Genomic DNA, 20,266 nt, shown 5'->3' on the forward strand with positions numbered 1-20,266 from the left:
ATAGAACACTAGTTGGTTATCTTCGTGATATGTTTATTCACTTTGGTAACATATCAAGGAGTCTTCATAGGAATTTCTAGGAGTAGAACTAGACATGATTGGATTCTAAAATAATTTGAATATTGGAGATTAAGTTCTAATGACTTAATGATAATTTTGGATGAATCTAAGTACATGCAAGGGCTTATCTTGGGTGGTATAAGTTGTCCAAGTTGAAAAATATAAAAAATTGATGCCTTTACAAAAAACCATCATTTATGAGTATTCTAGGAGATTTTTGCAATTCTACCCACATTGACTTGTTGAATGCATCTGTTCACTTCAATTTAGCACTTGGATGACCCCATTTGGAGTTTATATAGCAAAGTTACGGCTACAATAAGATGCAGCTGAGCACACGGTATGTACAAAGACAAAAACAATGAAAGTGAAAAGCAAGGCAAGAAAGGCAAAAGCTAAAGCTTTTGAGTGTGAAAAGTATAGAGAGATTGTGTATATAAGGAGCATGAATGTATGAGGGAAGACCTGGTCTATTTTACCCTTGAACATCATGAAATATCGTTAATATATGTCTAGACCATGATAAAATACGATCTGCATATTCATGGAGTGTGATTTGAAGCTAATCTATGATGGATATTGGATTACGAAATTATGGTTTAAGGTTCATGATGAAATATTTGCCTAAATCAATAAAGACTATAAATACAAAGTATACACGTGTTCATCCTCATTTTTTCTTTATTTTCCTCTTGTTGAATTCTCACAGCCAAGAGACCCAATATCTTCTCCTCAGTCGTGTTCACAATTTCCCTTGACATATTTGGTGAACCCGACACAAAATCTGTTGGGTTGAGGGTTCATTATGGAATTCCAACTAGATATAGATGTGGTTTATAAAGCAGACATGATGCAGTTGACTTAGACATTTTGCAGCATATATGCAACGACAAGCAGCAACAATAAAAAGCCGTAGAAATTGTTGAAAGGATGGAGGATTCAATGATAGAGACAAAACAAATGATCGCAAATGAATTATATCTATTTGATGAGTGGGATATGACTAAATATATGAGAATCTATGATAGGGAGATGCACTTACAAGGATGGTGTATTTTGAAAGAATTGTAAACAACAAAATCAGGATGTAGGTTTAAGACATATGATTGAAACTTGGTTCAACTCAAGAGAATTTCAAGCATGCTCTTAAAAAGGAACATCATATGTTGGATCTAGAGTAAGATACGATCTAGAGATTGAGTAGGACGAACTTGGGGGATTTTTCTATTGCTTCTTTGGAGGATATTTGGAATGATACATTAATTATGAATAAAACCAATGCTTTGATTAAGGATGCACATGATACAATAACTGTGGATGCAAATGATATGATGTTTGAGGAAGCACAAAATATGCATGCTTTGTCTTATGATGTAGATATGTTATTTATTGATGTTTTGATAGTGAATGCAAATGCTACATTAATCTAGGATGTAAAATATATGAATGCTTTGTTTGAAGATGACAACGTAATGATTGCAAATGCTATATAATTTGATGTATAGGTAGAGTACATAGAAGAAACATAGATGACATCACCACTTATGGTTATTCTAACCATTGCTAAAGTGCCAATATGCTTGCAAGAAAATGGAACGAACGATGAAGAGTTAGTAGGATATACAACAAATATGCATGGTAGATGTGATTATATTTCTTTGCAAGTCGAGTAAACTTTAGAGGGAATTTGTGGCTCACATGATGAGCTTCAACCAATGCAATTATTCTATGCGCAAGACAAAGATGTTTTTCAAGGTGTTTTACTTGTTCCAAATGCTACAGAGTTTGCATTCCTATGGATGCATAGTGCAAGTTGTAAAGCCGAGGGAGAAACTACTTCACTTGCATTTCTATTTGTATTCCAGGGCATGTAGACATGGATGTTGAATATAGGGATAATATGCTTTTATGTGTATGATGAGAGGATGAGTGTGAATATGTTGTATGGAACACAAAAATCTAATTGGATAGTAAAAGGGATGTGGATATACTTGATGCTACCTTATGATCCAAGAGAATCTACAAGCTATGATATGCTTCAAATATATTATGGGTTTACTATGGCATGTAATCTATGTGGATCTAAAGGTTTCTTGCATAGTAGGATGCATATAGATACACACTATTTGAGCTATGCGAACTTTGGATACCGTATGATCCAAGAGGTAGTAATTGGATTGGTTCCATGCATATATGGGCAACATAAATTTGGGTTTATGATCCAAGAGGATGCCATGATGCTTAGGCCCTAAATGAGATGATTATTTCAATTTTGGATCGAGGGGTGGTACATGTTTTGTGTGCATGATACTTTGGATGCTTAGCTTTTGGCCTTTCGATCTAGGAGGGTTGCATAGTTTGGCACATCTCGGAGGATGTGTAGGCTTAGAGTAGGTGGATGTCATATAACCATAAGTCTAGAGAATGAAATAATAGAAAGATCCATGCATACTAGTGTTTCGCTAGCATGCATATGGAACAATAATCACTTGTCTTCATGAGATGTTCAGTTACTTTGGTAACATATCAAGGAGTCCTCATAGGATTTTCTAGGAATAGAATTGGACATAATTGGATTCTAAAATAGTTTGAGAATCTAGCACAATGAAATATGGTTGATATATGCCTAAACCATGATGAAATATTGTATGTATATTCATGGGTTGTGATTTGAAGCTAATGTATATTGGGTGGTGGGTTATAAAATTATGGTTCAAGGTTCATGATGAAATATCTCCCCAAATCAACAAAAATTATAAATACAGATTATACACGTGTTCATCTTTATATTTTCTTTATTTTTCCTCTTATCAAATTCTCATAGCTAGAGACTTGGTGTATTCTCGACCGCGTTCACAAATTTTCTCGATAATGTATACATGTATGTACCTATGTATGTATAATAATCAAAAGCGAGGGAGAGAGGGGTATGAAGCATGTAAGGCATGAGCAAATAAATTAGGAGCAAACAAGCACAGACCATCTTTGTATTTAGAGTTCATGCCACATTCGGGACTTTAGTGAGGTGAGAGATTTTGTCTCAAAAGGCATCTCCCCAAGTGGATGTATGTGTGCACTATCAGATGAAGTAAAATATAATGGTGTACAGAGGGCGCCATCTATATCTAATGTTTTAACATAATTGTGCATGAGTGTGACTTCATGTTGAGAGAAGGAACCCCTTCTCTTGGCTCATTAAAAGAGTGCAAAGTGAGCGAGGCAAAGCCTTGCGAGGATTGTGACTATGCCAAAACCACCTGGCCTGGCTGGCAAAGAAGACTAGCTTGTTGTAAGAAAATATAACAAAACCACATGGCTTGGCTGGCAAAGGAGACTAGCTTTTTGCAATTAAATATAACAAAAAAACTGAAAAACGTTTTACCGGAAGTCTCGTTGCTTGGGTCCTTAAGACTAGACAAAGTCAATAGAAAGGGAGATGTGTAGTGGTCGAAGAAATAAAAGGCATTAAGGCCTTCACGCGGCCTTCAAAGTCGAGCGTCTCTCCTGTCGAACGCTTTCCCTCCATTGAAAACCCCGCAGATCGCTCAATCCACCGAAGATTCAGCAGAAAGTTTCCGCCTCAGTTCAAGCCTTCCATCGCAGCAAGCCATCAGTGCTTCTGAATCTGTGACGTCTCTGAGAGGACAGCCATGAAATGGAGGCCCTCTGCCCCTCGTACCATCCTGTCCCTGATCGCCATGCCCGCGGCCCGCGTGTCTCCTATCGAACTTAGGGATGAAGAAATCGGGCCGCTGGCCTCGCCTCGGGGGAAATCCAAGCCTGAAAACAGGTTTCCTCTCTCCCATTGGGAGCTGGCAGTTCTTCTCGCTATCTTTACTGTATTCTCCCTGGCATTATTGATAATCTACTGGACGATGCCTGAGTTGGATACCGATGTGCTGCGAGTGCCACAGAGTCTGACCGAGCTAAGAAAGCTCAAGTAAGTGTGTTGATTTGACGTGATTTCTGTTTACCTGGTAGCCATTGGAGACATGCTGAAAAAGAATGTCCTATGTATGCGTTAATAGTCACAAATTCGTACTGTTAACGTAAGAGTAATTGCATGGACTTGGCCACAAATAAACCCACTGAAAGTTGTCTCAACATTCTCAAAAAGCTCTGGAGCTCACCAAATGAAGCCATCCTTTGAAGTAATCCTTTGTTTCTTTGTTGGATTTAAAAATAGGAACAAGCTCTACCAGAAAAGAGACCTTCTATCTAGCTATGGCGTTTTGAGGAAAAAGCTTTGAAGCTATCCTGGTCAAATTCTGGTCTCCTTTTTTTTTTTTGGTGGTGGTTTTTTTTAGCTTCAGAATTCGTACATCCCATTCTGTTGGATGCCTTTCAGCACAGCCAGATGGTTTATAAATCTTAAAATAAATAAGGATGAAAAAAGGTGCCTTTGAACACAGCCACATGGTTTATAAAAGCACCTTCCCTAAATGCATATGAAAAAAGGAAGTTTGAAACCTTTTCCCTCTTCCAGTCTAGGATTCAGCAGCAAGGCAATGCACATGGTAAATATTGGGAACATCACTTTTCATTGGCTGGTTATTAGCTCATTAGCAGCAATTGATTAACAGGTGTATTTGGAGTTCCTTGGGTCGTATTCCTGTGTAGTGTCCCTTTTTGCACATTGGATTAGTTTTGCTAGTGCTGGTTTGGCTGGTGGTGACCTAAAGTTGGAACAAGATTTGGCAAAACTAATCTTAGATAGTCCATGACAGCTAGAAGAAGAAAGTTGCAGTTGGGAAATCTTGTTGTCACATGCTATTGGTCATTACAAAGTCCCTAGTTTCTATCTCATCTGCTAGATTATTGGAAATTCATCATGGAAGAAGCCTCATGGTGCAACAGCACTATTTCTTACCCCACTTCAAAACTATTCGTTACTTGAACAGCATGGTGAGAGAGCTTATCCCCTTGTTAGGGTGTGGGAGTTATGATGCATGATCTTGCCAAGCCCCTAAGATGCTCTTCAAGGTCTATGCAGCTCTTTATCCCAATGCTTGTCTTCCGCTATTTGAAACACATTTGACTGACAAGCCTTCTTCGACCTAGGTAGCTTGAGTGGCCGAGCTTGTTGGTTCAGCTGGTGGTGGTGCAAAATTGCAATAGGCTTTGGCAAAGCTAATCTTAGATAGTCCATGACGGCTAGAAGAAGAAAGTTGTGGTTGGGAAACTGTGTTGTCACATGCTATGAGGCCAAGATCATCAACCTTGCTATGTGCACCTGCCCTGCTGCAAAATGCAGCCCTTGTTGCTGCTATTGAGGCCAAGGTAGCTGTGGTTTGATGTCCAAGAGACCACATTGCTGCTGTCACCGTCAAATGTAGCTGCCACATCGTCATTCCAGCAAATTTTTGTGTTTTGCTGCTGTGCTGTTGCAAAGCTGATTGCTTTCAAACACAGATTTTCATCTAATTTGAGATTGAGTGTTGGCTGGCTTCTCTATTCATGATTTGCTCGAGTATGGCACACACATCTTACTGATTCATGGTATCATTGACAACTCCTCCAGCTCCCCAAAGCCTTGGCTAATTAGTCTTGTAGGCTAGTGTGAGCCTCTCACTTAGGACATACCTAGGGAGTCTTGGCTCAGCTTGGTTAGACCTATCTCTCGAGTTACTTGCACTTTTTCCCTTTCCACTTCATTCATCTCAATGCCAACAAATCAACTTTGAAGTAAGTTGGAGAAGCTACTCCACACTACAAGGTATCGATTACATTAACTACCACATGTGCTTGATCTAATCGAGATCCAAAATGCTTCATTAACAGCCCCAGAAAGACTTGATTTGTATTTATTGGCTCTTATTTCACATGGTAGGACAAATGCACCAAAATCTCCAACAAATAGGGTATCTTATGGCATTCATGTCTCCTCTCTCATTCCTCTTTATGTCAGATTGCCCACTTTATCTTCTTCAATTGCCCACAAGTCTACCTCACATTGGTGACCAATCACTCTCTTGGCTACCAATCCAGCACCTTAGTGACATCTTTGCCATTGTGTGCAACTTGATTACTACTCTTTAGCCTTGCATTTCACTTGTTATGCTGGCTTCCCAGCATCCATGATCATCTTGTAACAATTATCTCCATCACCAAAATTGTGTTTTGCTGTTTGGAGGTGTAAACTTGCTGCTGTATGGCTTTGCCAACACTGCTTGAGCCTAGGGTTGCCATCTATGCCTGCGTTTTTGTTATTAACAAGCCTTCTAGTAGTAGTTGCCGAGTCTCTAGCCATTGCTTGGAGTGCTAATGTCATCTTTGCCATTGCTAGATCTATGTTTTATGTTGCTGAACATCCTTATACTACTTCCTTCTTCATTTGGAGCGGCTCTCAGTGTCTTCATCGACTTCTTTGCTCAAAGGGTTGTGTTTTGCTTTTGTCATATTGCAGTTCCCTTCACGACTGTTGTTGCTTGGTTAGTCAAGAAAGCATAATCATCTCCAAGCTTTGATTAGCATCATTGACTTGACACTCTTGATTGATGCTAAGAAGAGGAAAGACTTTAAAAAGCAAGATGGGAGGTTTTTCTTTATAGTTTATCAACAGTAGAAGAAGAGACACCCTGGGACCAAGTTGAGAACTTGGAAAAGGGAGAATTAGAAGGGTGTGAATGTGAAGGGGGGAGGTCATTACCACTTTGTGGATTGTGTAAAAGACATGTGGAATCTTTGTAACATGTGGAAAAAGTTGGATTCTGTGGTAAAATTGACTACAAAGAGCCTCTTTTGGAGGCATTTTTGTCGGTCATCGTTCTATTGGTACCTTGCTAGTATTGTGTTGCACATCTCATGCTTCATATGATGTGATGATGCAATGATGCAAGAAGGAGAGTTGAGCATATATGAAAGCCTCGGGATGAGACATGAGACAATTGAAGAAACTCTAAATGAGCTGAAACCAGCCTTCCTTTCTAGAGAAGGGTGGTGGAACCTTGAATTTCACTGACTACAACAAGCAATTAATGCATGAATTAAATAACAACTTGAAAATTCAGCACTTTTCCACTTTGGGTCTCAAGCAAAGAGACAAGTCGACTCTGATCAACCCCAAAGACCTTGGAGCCTCTTGTGGTATCTCTTTTCACATTAATCCTAGAAAATGATCGTAGAAGTGAGAAGGGTTGAAACTTTGAGAGATTAGAGGACCAGGTTGAGAACTCAGAATCCAAGTTTCCCTCAACTAAGATTCCCCCAATTCCCAGCAAGTCAAGACACAATCTCAACCAATTTCGGAACAACTTGCTGTTCTCCACAACCAGCAACTCTAAAACTCAAGTTGTCCTTGATTGCACCTTTGGGGAACCCAATTTGAATCTTCTTTAGTTGCATGCAAATCAACCCTATTGTGGACCACCTGATCTCAACCAATCTACTGTCCACAAACTGAATTTACAACAATAACCTTCACAAAACATTGAAGCATGCATGCATACATCCCAATGCATCCATGTAAACCTAATCCTCGCTAGTTACAAACCTGAGATCAACAAAATCCCATCCACAACACCTCAGACTCAGAATTGAGGCTCGAACCATCAATTTGCTTCACTAAAATTGGGCATGCATTAGACATGGATGAGAGAAAAGCAGTAGGAGAGAAATTTCTGATTTTCCAGCCATACAACAATGATTGACATCAATTTCCAACGCAAGATGATGCCCAAAAACAGGTCACCTGGATTAATTGAGCTCTCAGCTGCTGTCGTGGGGTCCAAATGCTGTAAGCAGCCCTTGATTGGGCTCCATATGTTGTTAATCACTGCTGAGAATGCTCCCAATCAGGTCACTAATTAGGGTTTTCTTGCTCTTTTCTGCTCCAGATTGACCCCCAAACAAATCGCCCTGCTGCCACACTGGTTTAGCTACTGTGAATTGCCCCCAACCTGGCTTCTCCACCCTCAGGACCATCCTGAATGGCTCTTTCCAGCCTTGCATGGCTCTAAACATGGCTGCATGTGCCAAGCAGCAAATGTGCCCGTGCAAAATTCAGCCTCAGCCAAAAAGATTTCAATAATTGCAGCATACATGCCCCTGCCCAAACTTTGACGACTGCCTAGTCCCAATATTCCTAACCTCTTTGAACCTGAAAGTGTTCAAACTTTCTACAAACCTTGAGTCCAATATATTAATTGCCTAACCCCTATGACACTAGAAGTCATACAGAAGGGCATATGCAATGTCTTTGGCTAAGATCTGTCAGGCAGGGACCCACTGGCACCTGTCTAGAATGACTTTTGCTGATGTTCTCCATTGCCAAAGCTAGGGTTGTTTGTCATTGTGACTCGTGTTCGACTTAAATCTCATATGTACTACATGTGCACAACTTAATATGCAATGTCTTTGGCTAAGATCTGTCAGGTAGGGACCCACTGGCACCTATCTAGAATGACTTTTGCTGATGTTCTCCATTGCCAAAGCTAGGGTTGTTTGTCATTGTGACTCATGTTCGACTTAAATCTCATATGTACTACATGTGCACAACTTAATTGTTCCAAGAGAATTAGGTTAACAATTCACGATTGTGTGACATGGCCTGCCCAATTGCCTTTGTTAGGCACTTAAATGTAGTTTAAGTAATGTGCCTAAAGCCCAAATACGCATTGAACTAAGACCCTCTCTTGGATTATGGATGATTAGTACACAATGACTTTGGGATTACTCGTGCAATTGTGAAGGTCGGTCTTAGTCATTAGTATTTCTAGTTAGACCTCCTCTTGATACCAACATTATAACAAATCAATTAGCTCTTAAAGTTTGTGAAATAGAGGCAAGCTTGGAAAATTAAAATAGTGGGATCACTTTGGTAGTTGTTCTCGTTGCCTTGGCATGTCTAAAGACATATCCCATCTTTGTAGAACATGGTGATTCAGTGGTGGGATTAAAATCAAATGGATTTGACTCCTTGTTTAGTGACAAGCATTCACTCTACTATGTTAATCACTAGTTGACAATTGCTATCTTGTACTATTGTTATTGTGCAACCTTTCATAAAGAAAGATGAGAAGTGCAATTTTGGGATTGTATAGAAGACTAGATGAGTTAAGTCATTGCTATTTGGGAGCGAAATATGTTGTTGATTCATTTGATAGGTGGATCATGGGTTTCTTTGATCATTTAATTATGAAGGATTTGGCATTTGGATTCCCTTTCAACTATCAATGTAGGAGTCAATTGCAAAATTGTGTCTTGATCCCAAAGATATATTTATTGCCCAATTCATAAATGTCTTAGCTTAAAAAACTAGGATTCAGACATGCACCTTCCTTTTGCAATAAAAAAATGCAATTTTCATTTCAATTGTGAGACTTTCTCTTTCCATTCTCGAGTTAATAAACTTCTCCCACATGTTTTACTTATGTAGCCCTATAATTAACAAAAATATAAACAAGCTTTTACTCCAGACGTAAAAGTTGAGGAAGATAAGTGGATTGCTACAAGTTCTTGTAAAGGCTTTGTAACACTCTTTTAGGAATTTTTGAAAATGCAAAATGTAAGTAATATTGATATGTAAATATTTACATTACCTCTAAGCAAAAGGAGGTGAAAATGTGCCTAGACATATTCTTGTAAACTTTTTTAAGTACACCTCAGCTTTCTAAAGCTGTAAGACTTCCTTTCTAATAGCCCTCATAGTAATATGTATTATCAAGCTCCAAAGCTCAAGAGACCCCTCATCAAAGCCTAGATTTGTTACTGAACAGGACAATGCAAAGAGAAAACCTGTCATTAAAGCCACTTGCAGCCACCCACCACCAGTCCTGAACCTTTTTGTCTCGTTGCCTTGCCTTTGCCCTGAACCTTTTTGTTTCAAGGCTCTTAAAATCATCTCCCATCTTATTTGGAAAATTTTAAGATTTCAAAGATATTATTGAGTATCAATATTGGGTACTTCAGGCATTACCAATTAGTTTCTCAATCATAGATTCTAGTTGTAATGCATTACTCTCTATCTAGCTATGCACCGATGTCCTTATTGTCTTGCCCTTGCAAGGCCTTAGTGGTAAGTAGGGCTAAGTCATTTTCCTTTAGAATGCAAAATACGAATTTTAAAAACATGCAAATCTTTGGTTGCTTTACTTGCACTTCTTACATTCTGAAAGAGTGATGGAGGTAGGACCAATATTTCACATTCTCACATTTCTTACATTTTCAAAAAAGTGACTGGAGTAGGACCAATATTTCACTTTTCTGAAAACATTTGGTTTGCTTGCTTACACTTCTTACATTTCCTAATCAAGAAGTGTAAGTGGTAGGACCACCTCTCTTTGCAAGCTCCCTCATTAAACATGTCTCTCCCACATGATGCATCACTTTGTCTCTTTATATGTTTGTCTGTCTTTTTCCCCCCATCAAGGACTAAAATGGATTTGTTTACATATCTATGTCTAGGCATTGAGCCTCAAATGTTGCTTAGTTTTACCCTATATTTTAATACACTTTTGAAATGTATTATGCTTGCAAACAATAGCTTATTCTAGATGTTACAATTATGATCTTTTTTTGGGTGGATCCTTAAGATATTTGCTATTATATTCAATATGTTTTCTAGAGGAAGCAGGCATATCTCATCTTTATTCCATAACGCTCTCTTTTGGGATGTGCTTGCAGGGAACATGTTGCTGCTTATACGAAAGACTATACCTCTCAGGTTTTGTTAGGCTACATAGCAACATACATATTTATGCAGACATTCATGATCCCGGGAACAATTTTCTTTTCCCTGTTGGCAGGAGCTTTGTTTGGAGTATACAAGGGGCTTTGTTTGGTTGTTTTTTCAGCAACAGCTGGTGCCTCTTCCTGCTATTTTTTGTCCAAACTATTTGCCAGACCTTTAATATGCTGGCTTTGGCCAGAGAAGTTAAGATATTTTCGTGCAAAGGTATGCTAATGTACAACCATTTCTTTCTCTTAACTGAGATAGAAGACTTTGTTGCCACTTTGTCTTTTTGTGGCACCTGTTCTGCTCTTTTGCTCTAGATATGGTTTATGTGCCAAAGTTCCCCTTTGTAATCATCTTTCTAAGGGCACTTGTAGGCTGAAATTGGGAAATTTTTGTGCATAAAACCTCCTTTTCTCTTGTTGGCATTATGAGGGCACAATTAAGGTGAGGAGTGAAATTGTGGTGGTGGTTGAGACTTCATAGCTGAGAGAGAGAGAGAGAGAGAGAGAGAGAGAGAGAGGTAGGTATTAACATCTACTAAAGGCCAAATCGGCCTGTGAGACAAATCCTTGACCCAAGTATCATGTAAAAACTGAAAAGAAACTAAGTCTAGTTGAGTGCATCCTTGTTTAGTCCTATCTCATAGTAACATGGGATGATCGTTATGTAGCTTCTTGTCCCAGTCTCATCCTCATGTTAGAGCGCCCTCATGATAATAGCGGATGGCAATTCCTGTCCCTGCCCATGTTTCCATCTCGTCCTCAAAACTCAACCCATGTTATTGTGTCCTATCGAGTATACTATAAGTGCACAATCATCATGAGCGATGAGCCATCTATCACTAGCTCTATCCAATGGATATAGTGGGATGTAATATGAGAGAGAGAGAGAGAGAGAGAGAGAGAGAGAGAGAGGTATTAATGTCTACTAAAGGCCAAATCAGCTTGTGAGACAAATTGTCAACTCTAAGTATCACGTTAAAAGTGAAAAGAAACTAAGTCTAGTCAAGTGCATCCATATCTAGTCTTATCTCATACTAACATGAGACCATTTTCTAGCTTCTTGTCCCAATCCATCCCATCCTAGTCTTGTCCCCATATTAGAGCTCCTTGATGATGACATGGGATGGCAATTCTTGTCCCCACCCTTGTTTGAGAGGTGTATTGTACCCATAACGAAAAAAAAGGAGAGGTGTATTGAGGCTGAAAAGGGCACATGAAACAAAACCATGTACAATGGGTAGTAATCATTGGATATCAAGGTGTATTGCGTAAAGTGTGATATTGTTACATTGGAAAGTGATGTACAATACAATGCCAAATTGCCAATGGAGGGATGAAAGGGTTGGGTGGATGGAGCACTAAATGACTAGCTATATGATTGAGTGAGAGGCTCCTATATGTGTTAAGGATACAACCATACACCATATAGGGCGATCCTATCTAGCTCCATCTAGTTAGGATTGGTGGGTATAATATATAATACATCCTTGATGAGATGGTGTATGGATCGCATTTGGGCTGGTCTCTCAGCGCTACCATGTGTTGCTTGCTTTCACCAATGGATCTCCATAATCTCTCTTTGGTGCGATCTTTATATTTGATATCGCTATTGTTAGAGATGGGCATTCCCTGGACAGGCAGTTACATTTGTGAGGAGTTTTCTGCAGTTGCACGTGGCAGTTTGGCCGTATGGGTGATGCCAGTATAGGTGGCAGTCAGTGCAGGACACGTGGCAGTATGGCAGTACAGTTGGACAGTACCAGTGCAGCCGGACAGTACAGTCGGCTGCATTAAATGCAGCCGACAGCATATTTTCTCCATTTTTCTGCAGGCTATTTATTGCTTGTCTTGAGCACACACTTTCACAGTTTTTTTCTTAGGTTTCCAGATTGCTGATCGTGGAGACCTCCTTGGGGTTCACAGAGTGTGAGATCTATTATTGAGTGCACGAGGATCAAGACACGTGAGGCTGAGATATGCATGGTGAGAGAGGGAGTGAGTGCAGAGTGGAGAGTGAGAGCATGACTCAATGTGGGTACAATCACGAAGTGTACCACTTTAGGTTTTTTTGATAATATACATAAAGTATATGTGTAAGGGTTCATGCACACCCCAACCATTGTAAAAGGCACGGTGAGCCTTTATTCCCAAGAACCTCCCATCTAAAGGTAATGTGCTTGAAGGTAGAGGAAAGAATCAACTAAGTCTATGTATGTACAAAGCTGAAATACACATATACTATCCAACCCCCATCATCTGGCAGCAATGAGTAAACCACTTGGTTGGAAGATCCTTCGTGAGAAGGTTTGCAGGGTTATCATTGGTATGTATCTTGACAAGCTCAATGCTCTTGCTGTCAAGCACATCCTTGATAAAATGATAGTTCACTTGTATATGCATTGTCTTTGCATGAAAGAGAGAATTCTGTGATAGCATGATAGCACTCCAACTATCGGAGTGGAGGATAGGAATCTCTGTAATGCCAAGCTCTCTCTCCAGACATGAAAGTTATAAAACCTCTTTACATGCCTCAGTGGCAGCCACATACTTTGCCTCTGTAGTAGACAATGCAACACACTTTTGCAACTTGGATATCTAAGAGACTGGTCCCTTTGTGAACGCGAACACATATCTTGAAGTAGACTCCCATTGTCAGGATGACCAGCATAGTCTGCATTTGTGAAGCCAACAACAAATGACTTCTGCTTCCCAAAGCTGATACACAAGTACTTTGTGCCCTTAAGGTATCTCATGATACCCTTTATTGCTTCCCAATGCTTTTTGCCAGGATATGTCTTACATCTACTAACCAGTCCCATTGCAAATGCAATGTCAGGACGTGTAGCAACCATAGCATACACCAAGCTATCGAGAGCTGAAGCATAAGGAATCTTTGCCATCTCAGCCTTTTCATCATCAGATGTAGGGCTGTCATTTATACTAAGTTTCACATATGGAGGCAATAGTACACCGATGGCTTTTTCCCCCTTTATATTGAAATGTTACAAAACCTTAGTAATTTACTCGTCCTGTGACAGGTAGAGAAGGCCCTACGATTTGTTTCCAAGTATACACATGCCAAGAATATGATTGGCCTCATCAAGATCCTTCATATCAAAGCTATTGTGCAGGCTTTGTTTGAAGGAGTCCAAAGTACGAACATTCCTACCTACAATCAACATGTCATCCACATACAAAACCAAGAGAAGAAGGCTGCCGTTTGGTATCTTATGTGTATAAGCAGTGATCAATTTGAGATCTATGGAATCCTTGAGATTGCATACATGTATCAAATTTATGATACCATTCTTGTGGCGGTTGTTTCAACCCATATAAACTCTTGTTGAGCTTACATATCATGTGCGCTTTCCCTTTGCAACAAAACCCTTAGGTTGTTGCATATAGATCTCCTTATGCAGATCACCATGTAAGAAAGTTGTTTTTATATCCATTGTTCCATATCTTTGGATGCAACCAAGCCCAAAATGGTTCACAAAGTAGTCATTTTGACTAAAGGAGAAAAAATTTCATCAAAATTAATTCCATGTTTCTACTTGTACCCTTTAGCAACCAGTCGTGCTTTGTACCTTGGCAAAGAACCGGAAGTGACTTTCATTTTGTAAACCCATTTGTATGGTAGCACTTTATGCCCTTTAGGCAAATGCACCAAATTCCAAGTGCCATTTTTCATGAGAGATTCCATCTCTGACAACATGGCCTTATGCCATTTCTTGCTATCTTTTCTGTCCATTATTTCCTTGAAGCATGATGGCTCACCACAATTTGTCAACATGACGTAATCAGCCACATAATTGACACCAATAATAAACCTATCTGGTTGTCTTTGCATTTTGGTCGACCTATGGACCCAATGATCAAGATTTGCTGGTTGTTTAGCTTGCAAATCTGCATTAATAGCTTGTTGTTCTGCAGGTTCAGCATGCTGTATAGTTGGTTCTGGTTGGTCCAAAGGCATCTATTCTCACTGAAATTGTGGTATGTAATGGGCAATATCTTGTTGATCATTTTCAGCATTATTTCTTGAATTTTCAGGGCCATTTACAGCAAGTATTTGCTGTTGTCTAGTGGGCATTCTTTGCTGTCCTATCGATACATCTTCCCAGAATACAACCCTTCTGACTTCCTTAGTCTTTTTAGGTTGTTTGTGCATGCGATCTTTTGGGAAGATAACACCATTGCTGGGAACAATTTTTCTTATTTCGGGATCTCATAACCTATATCCTATGTTACACTAATTACCATATCCTAGGAAAATTCATTTATAGGTCTTTGGCTTAAGTTCATTGCGTTTTTTCTTGCGAATGTATACAAATGCCTCGTAGCTAAACACTCTCAAGCGAGCATACAAAGGTAGCTTGCTTGACCACGCTTCTTGAGGGACTCCATTTTAGAGCTAGATAGTTGGTCATTCTCTGGATAGGAGGAGCAATAGGAGTAGTAGGAGCAATTGGTATAGATGACACATAGCAGGTGCAGCAAGTGCAGATGACATGTGGTAGGCCAAACAAGAGCAGGTGACACATGGTAGCTTGGTCGGATAGTTTTTTTCATTATTTCCTGTTGGCCTATTTATTGGCCCTGATTTTAGCAGTCTATTACAGTAGTGCTCACAGATTTCAGATTGCAGATCGTGGAGATTGCCCTTGGGGTTGACGGAGACTAAGATTTTCAAGGTGGAGACGTATATAGACATTCTCTCTACACTGTGTATATTTTTGCATCCTTATACAACATTTTTCATTGTAGATTTTTTGCATTTCAGAGTCTCTCTCTCTCTCTCTCTCTTCTCTTTCTGTTCACTCTTTGTCTTGGTCATTTGCTTCTGCATTGCTTCACTCAGACATGGTATCAGAGCATTGAAGGATTAACCTAGGGTGGACCCATTTGAAGAGGAGATTTTAGCACAACACAAGACTACATTTTCAGCGTTCAAGTGTGAGTAGGAGGGCCGCAGACCAGAACAAGGCTGAGGCGATCGTGGGCATGCGAGAAAGGAGATGATTTGTTGAAGGTGCTGTTGGTTTTTGCTGTTAGAGAAGGAAGAAGGTTGTGTTTTGGGCCTTCAAGTGCAGATTTTACCTTTTCATTGCTCTGGCGGGTAAAGGAGCAGAATGAGCGTTAAGAGCCCTAGCAAGCTATATTCTCACACTTAGAGGGGGTTGCTTTTTGTGTTTTGTGCAGGCATTGTAGGTGAAGATGCCTTTTGAGGCTGAGACAAAGTTTCAAGCGATCATGGACCGGAAGGTGCCCATCTTACTGGCTCTTCCATTAGATTAGATGATGCTTGCCATTCTGGAGTCTTATGATTTGGCGGAGCTTGTTACGAAGGCTATTCATCGTCCTTCTTTGCAAGATGAGTCCATACTCTCTTCCAGTGATAAGGTGGAGTTGGCAAAGGCTCAGGCACATTGGGATAAACTCAATGCTCACATTTGCTCGTTTTTCTCTCTCATGTACTACAACTGTTATCCCTCATATTGAAAAGTAATGAATTAAGTGGTTTGTTAGATGAATTTAAAGATGTGTTTCCTTCTGATTTACCAAGTGGCCTTCCACCAGATAGGGGTGTTGGATCAACTTGGCATTTCTCTCTTAAAGATTTAAGCAAATCGAAAGTGAACCGTGTAAAACTCAATTCATTTATGATGGGTATTCTGCTGAGTGCATCAGCTACTACATTATACTTTCCTTTTCTATACCTTATCTCATAGTCGAACTCTTGGAGGAGTTCGGCCCATCTGGCTTGTGACCTAGGTGGTGCGAATGAGGTGGTGCGAATGAGTGTGACCTAGGTGGTGCGAATGCGAACGACCTAGGTGGTGCGAATGAGTGTGACCTAGGTGCCTTCCTTCTTGGAATGGGTGGTGATAACCTGATTTAAGAGTTAATTACAACAATAAATAAATGCACATAAACTGAAATACACACTTTACCATAACATTCTTGGACAGTAGACTCCCTGTTGGCCTAAAACTAGCGCCCCTTGCGGTATTTCTTTAGCTTCATTCAATTGGAAGGAGGACAACTTGAGATTCTTCAATCTCTTCCTGCTAACCATTAAAGTTGTTGAGATCATGAGAATCACCATCAAAGTTACCATTTGAGATGTGGAGCAATGAACTTGATTTTGATATGTTTCTGTATGAGAAATTGATGCTGGTCACTATTTGATAATTGAATTGCAGAATTTTCTCTTATGCGTCTTCTTTCTCATCTAGACTTGATGCACATGCCATTTGGTGAAGGAAATTGGAGATTTGAGCCTTATATTTGAACTTCAATGTGTTATGTTTGTTGATTTGTTAATCTCAATGTGTAACCAATAAGAATTAGGGTTTGCATGGTAGCATTGGAATTGAGTATCTCTATGATTGAGGAAGGTTGCTAGTGCGAATTTGGTGAGTGGATAGCAAAAAAGGTGAGATTTTTGGATTTATAGATGGGTCGATGCATGTAACAAAAAAGGGGCAATTTGAGGCTTGATGCTACTGGTCATTTGAGATTTGCTTGCAAGTGTTCAAGACTCAATTTGTGTTTGCATGTGCTTGTAATCTAGGGGCAATTTGGGGCTTGATATGACAGGTTGTTGGAGACCTACATGCAAGTATTCAAAGACCCAATTTGTGCCTTGATGCACATCGAATCAAGGGGCAAATTGAACTTTGTGGTTACTGGTTACAGAGGATAACTTATTATTCCAAATGTTGTTCAAGAATTTGCTCGGTCAAATTTTAGTTGTACAATAGGTGTTTTGGAATTTATGTGAAAAGAGATACCATAAGGGGTGTCAATGTTTTGGGGCCAATTTGGTATTGACTCATCTCAATTTCATAGGGCAATCTAGCCCAAAGTGGTAAAGTGTTGAATTTTCAATTTACCATTTATTTTATGAATTTATTTCTTGCTGTAAATTGTTGTAAAATTTTATGGTTCCACCACCCTTCTAGAAAAAGGAAGGCTGGTTTCACTCCACCTTCTCCTAGCATAGTTTGTCAGTCCTCTTGACTCTAGGGGTGCAGGCTGCTCCTTCTGTCCTTATCTCTAGTTGATGAGGGGAGACCCTAATCTGAACAATGACAAGATGCGTCTTATGTGGTCTTTGTTTGCTGAACAAAGTTTTTCCAATTTGTAACTAGAATCTAGACCAATTTTCTGTTCTTTTGAAATTGGAAATAGTAATGAATTGGCACATTTATCAAGTGAATTTAAAGGCATATTTGCTAATGACTTGCTTGTTGGTTTGATATCTAAGGAGGGTGACATTTGCTATCCTATAGAGCCAGTTAGGAATGCCCACCCATTTTCTAAACCACCTTATAGGCTTAGTGAAATCCAACAACAAGAAATTGAAAGGTGAATTAGGGAATATATGGATAAGGGTTTTATATAGCCCGATAATTCAGTATGGACTTCACCAGTTTTAGTGGTGAAAAAGAAGAATGACTTTATGTGACTCTATGTCAATTATAGAGCACTAAATAACATAACAATGAAGAATAAGTTTCCTATTCCTAGGATTGATGATGTGCTTGATCAATTGCAAGGGACACAATTCTTCACAGAATTGACTTGAGAGTAGGGCATTATCAAGTTAGAATTGAGGCCAAGATGTTCCTAAGATGGCATTCAAGACCGGATCTTTCAATAACAGCAATGCACCGGCCATGTTCATGAGCTCAAGATTACTGTCTTGTGATCCTATGCAGGTCACTTTGCTGTAGTCTTTCTTGATGATATCCTAGTCTATAGTAAAACTAAGGATGAACATTTGGAGCATTAGTTCAAGTGTTCCAATTGTTAAGGTCCCATTTCCTTTTTGCCAAATGATCCAGGTGTGTGCCTTTGTAGAAGAGGTTAAGTATTTAGGATATATAATTTCGAAAGAGGAATTCAAGATTGATCCAGAAAAAAGTAGTGCCATTATGGAGAAATGGATTTTGTAGTGATGTTTGGTAATGCTTTAAGTTATTCAGTTGATCTTGTGCTCTCGCTCTTCTTGTTCTGAAATCTACATGAAGTTGGTTGTGGTACTATATTTGAAGGTGTGGACTGCTGTGTATATGTGTAGGGAAACATTTTGTTAAAGGTTGCACTTTTGGCTTACGCAAATAATGGTTAAACAGGTTTCACAGCGAAGGGAGAAACTATTGAACTACATGCTGTTTTTACGTATTACGCCTACTCTACCAAACACTTTCATTAACTTGGCGTCACCTATTGTGGATGTTCCATTCCACATCTTTTTCTGGGCAACTTTGTTTGGTCTCATACCTGCATCCATTGTAACAGTTCGGGTATGCTCAGAATTTCGTTCACTGAATGATTTTTGGCAGCTTTTATCATTAAATATTTTACTTTGAGAAACCTCTAACTTCTATGTATGAGAAACGTGCAAAAACACACGTAGGTTTAAAAAGTAGATTGAGTAGGCTGCCATATAGACCACCATGTTTGAATCTTCTCCTTTCTCATATGCTTACTAAATCCTATACCATGATGTTGTCTCATGTGGTACTTTTATGAATTTGTTAACTGGCTACAGGCTGGTCTTGCCCTTGGAGATCTTCAATCTTTGGCAGACTTGTATAATATGAAGACTGTGGCACTGCTTTTTGCCATCGGGCTTCTGATTATAGTCCCAACTCTACTTAATAGGCCCAAGGAAGAAACAGTGTAAATTTTTTCCTTCATACTGCTGAGCTGAAGGCAGGTTATTGATCAAGTTTATACTTGTTTCTACATCAAGAGAGAGCTATGGGTTGAACAAGGAAAGATCATTGGCAGCATAAGTTGTCATTGCAGGTAGAAACAAAGGGTCTTATTATGTAATCTCACATTGAGAACTAACACAGAATGTCTGAATGATTAAGGCTGTAGCCTCATTCTTCTGCGCTGGTTGCTGCAGCTGGATAAATAGAGACATGTATACCTTGTGATTGTTAAATGTATGCAAAAGCAATATCCTCTGCCACTTGGTGCGGCTTTCTACAGAACTCTTCATTACTGGCAGTTTTGCTCCTCTGCAACTGTCCCATTTACACGTTTTCAAGATTGGACAAGGATTTAAAGGCCTTGGATGTAAATGATCCACAAATTTGCTTAGCAAAGGCAACTCTGCTTACTGAAACTGAATGTCATCTAGCTATGAACCATTCGAGCCCATTTTTTAAACGGGAGGAATTGGCTTATTGAGGGTTTCTTATGGATTAAAGGTAGATGGGAGTCTGAGCTTAAGACGTACATTAATAAGTGTGCACGAACTGCGTGTCAACCTTACCTTGCAAGGGCTAAGGGCTCTGCTATAGTAATCGTAACAAGGAACCCCCATGGCTCTTTGTTTAAAAAATTGTATCAAGTGAACTCAAGTAGACATGGGTAAACTCTCTTCCTTTTTAGGGTTAGCAAAAGTAGACGAAAGTGGAATTGGTAGAAATTTTGATGGTCGGGAAAAAGCAAAGGAGCCCTTCCTTAAACTAAGTTTTGAATTAAGGCTTAATTAATAGCCGTC

At 39.4% G+C, this 20,266-nt stretch overlaps 1 protein-coding gene across 1 annotated transcript; it reads left to right on the forward strand.

The window, feature by feature from the left end:
* Positions 1-3,494: 3,494 nt before the first annotated feature.
* LOC148031380 (SNARE associated Golgi protein family) lies at positions 3,495-19,962 on the forward strand. The gene is made up of 4 exons (XM_087684905.1): positions 3,495-4,000; positions 10,684-10,954; positions 18,882-19,052; positions 19,301-19,962. Exons 1-4 carry the CDS (start codon positions 3,711-3,713, stop codon positions 19,433-19,435), a joined length of 867 nt encoding a protein of 288 aa, XP_087541031.1. The 5' UTR covers positions 3,495-3,710; the 3' UTR covers positions 19,436-19,962.
* Positions 19,963-20,266: the final 304 nt, after the last annotated feature.

Source organism: Lygodium microphyllum, chromosome 9 (assembly GCF_053477565.2).
Source record: "Lygodium microphyllum isolate KBCC chromosome 9, Lygodium_microphyllum_v1.1.10, whole genome shotgun sequence".
NCBI classification, from domain to species: domain Eukaryota; kingdom Viridiplantae; phylum Streptophyta; class Polypodiopsida; order Schizaeales; family Lygodiaceae; genus Lygodium; species Lygodium microphyllum.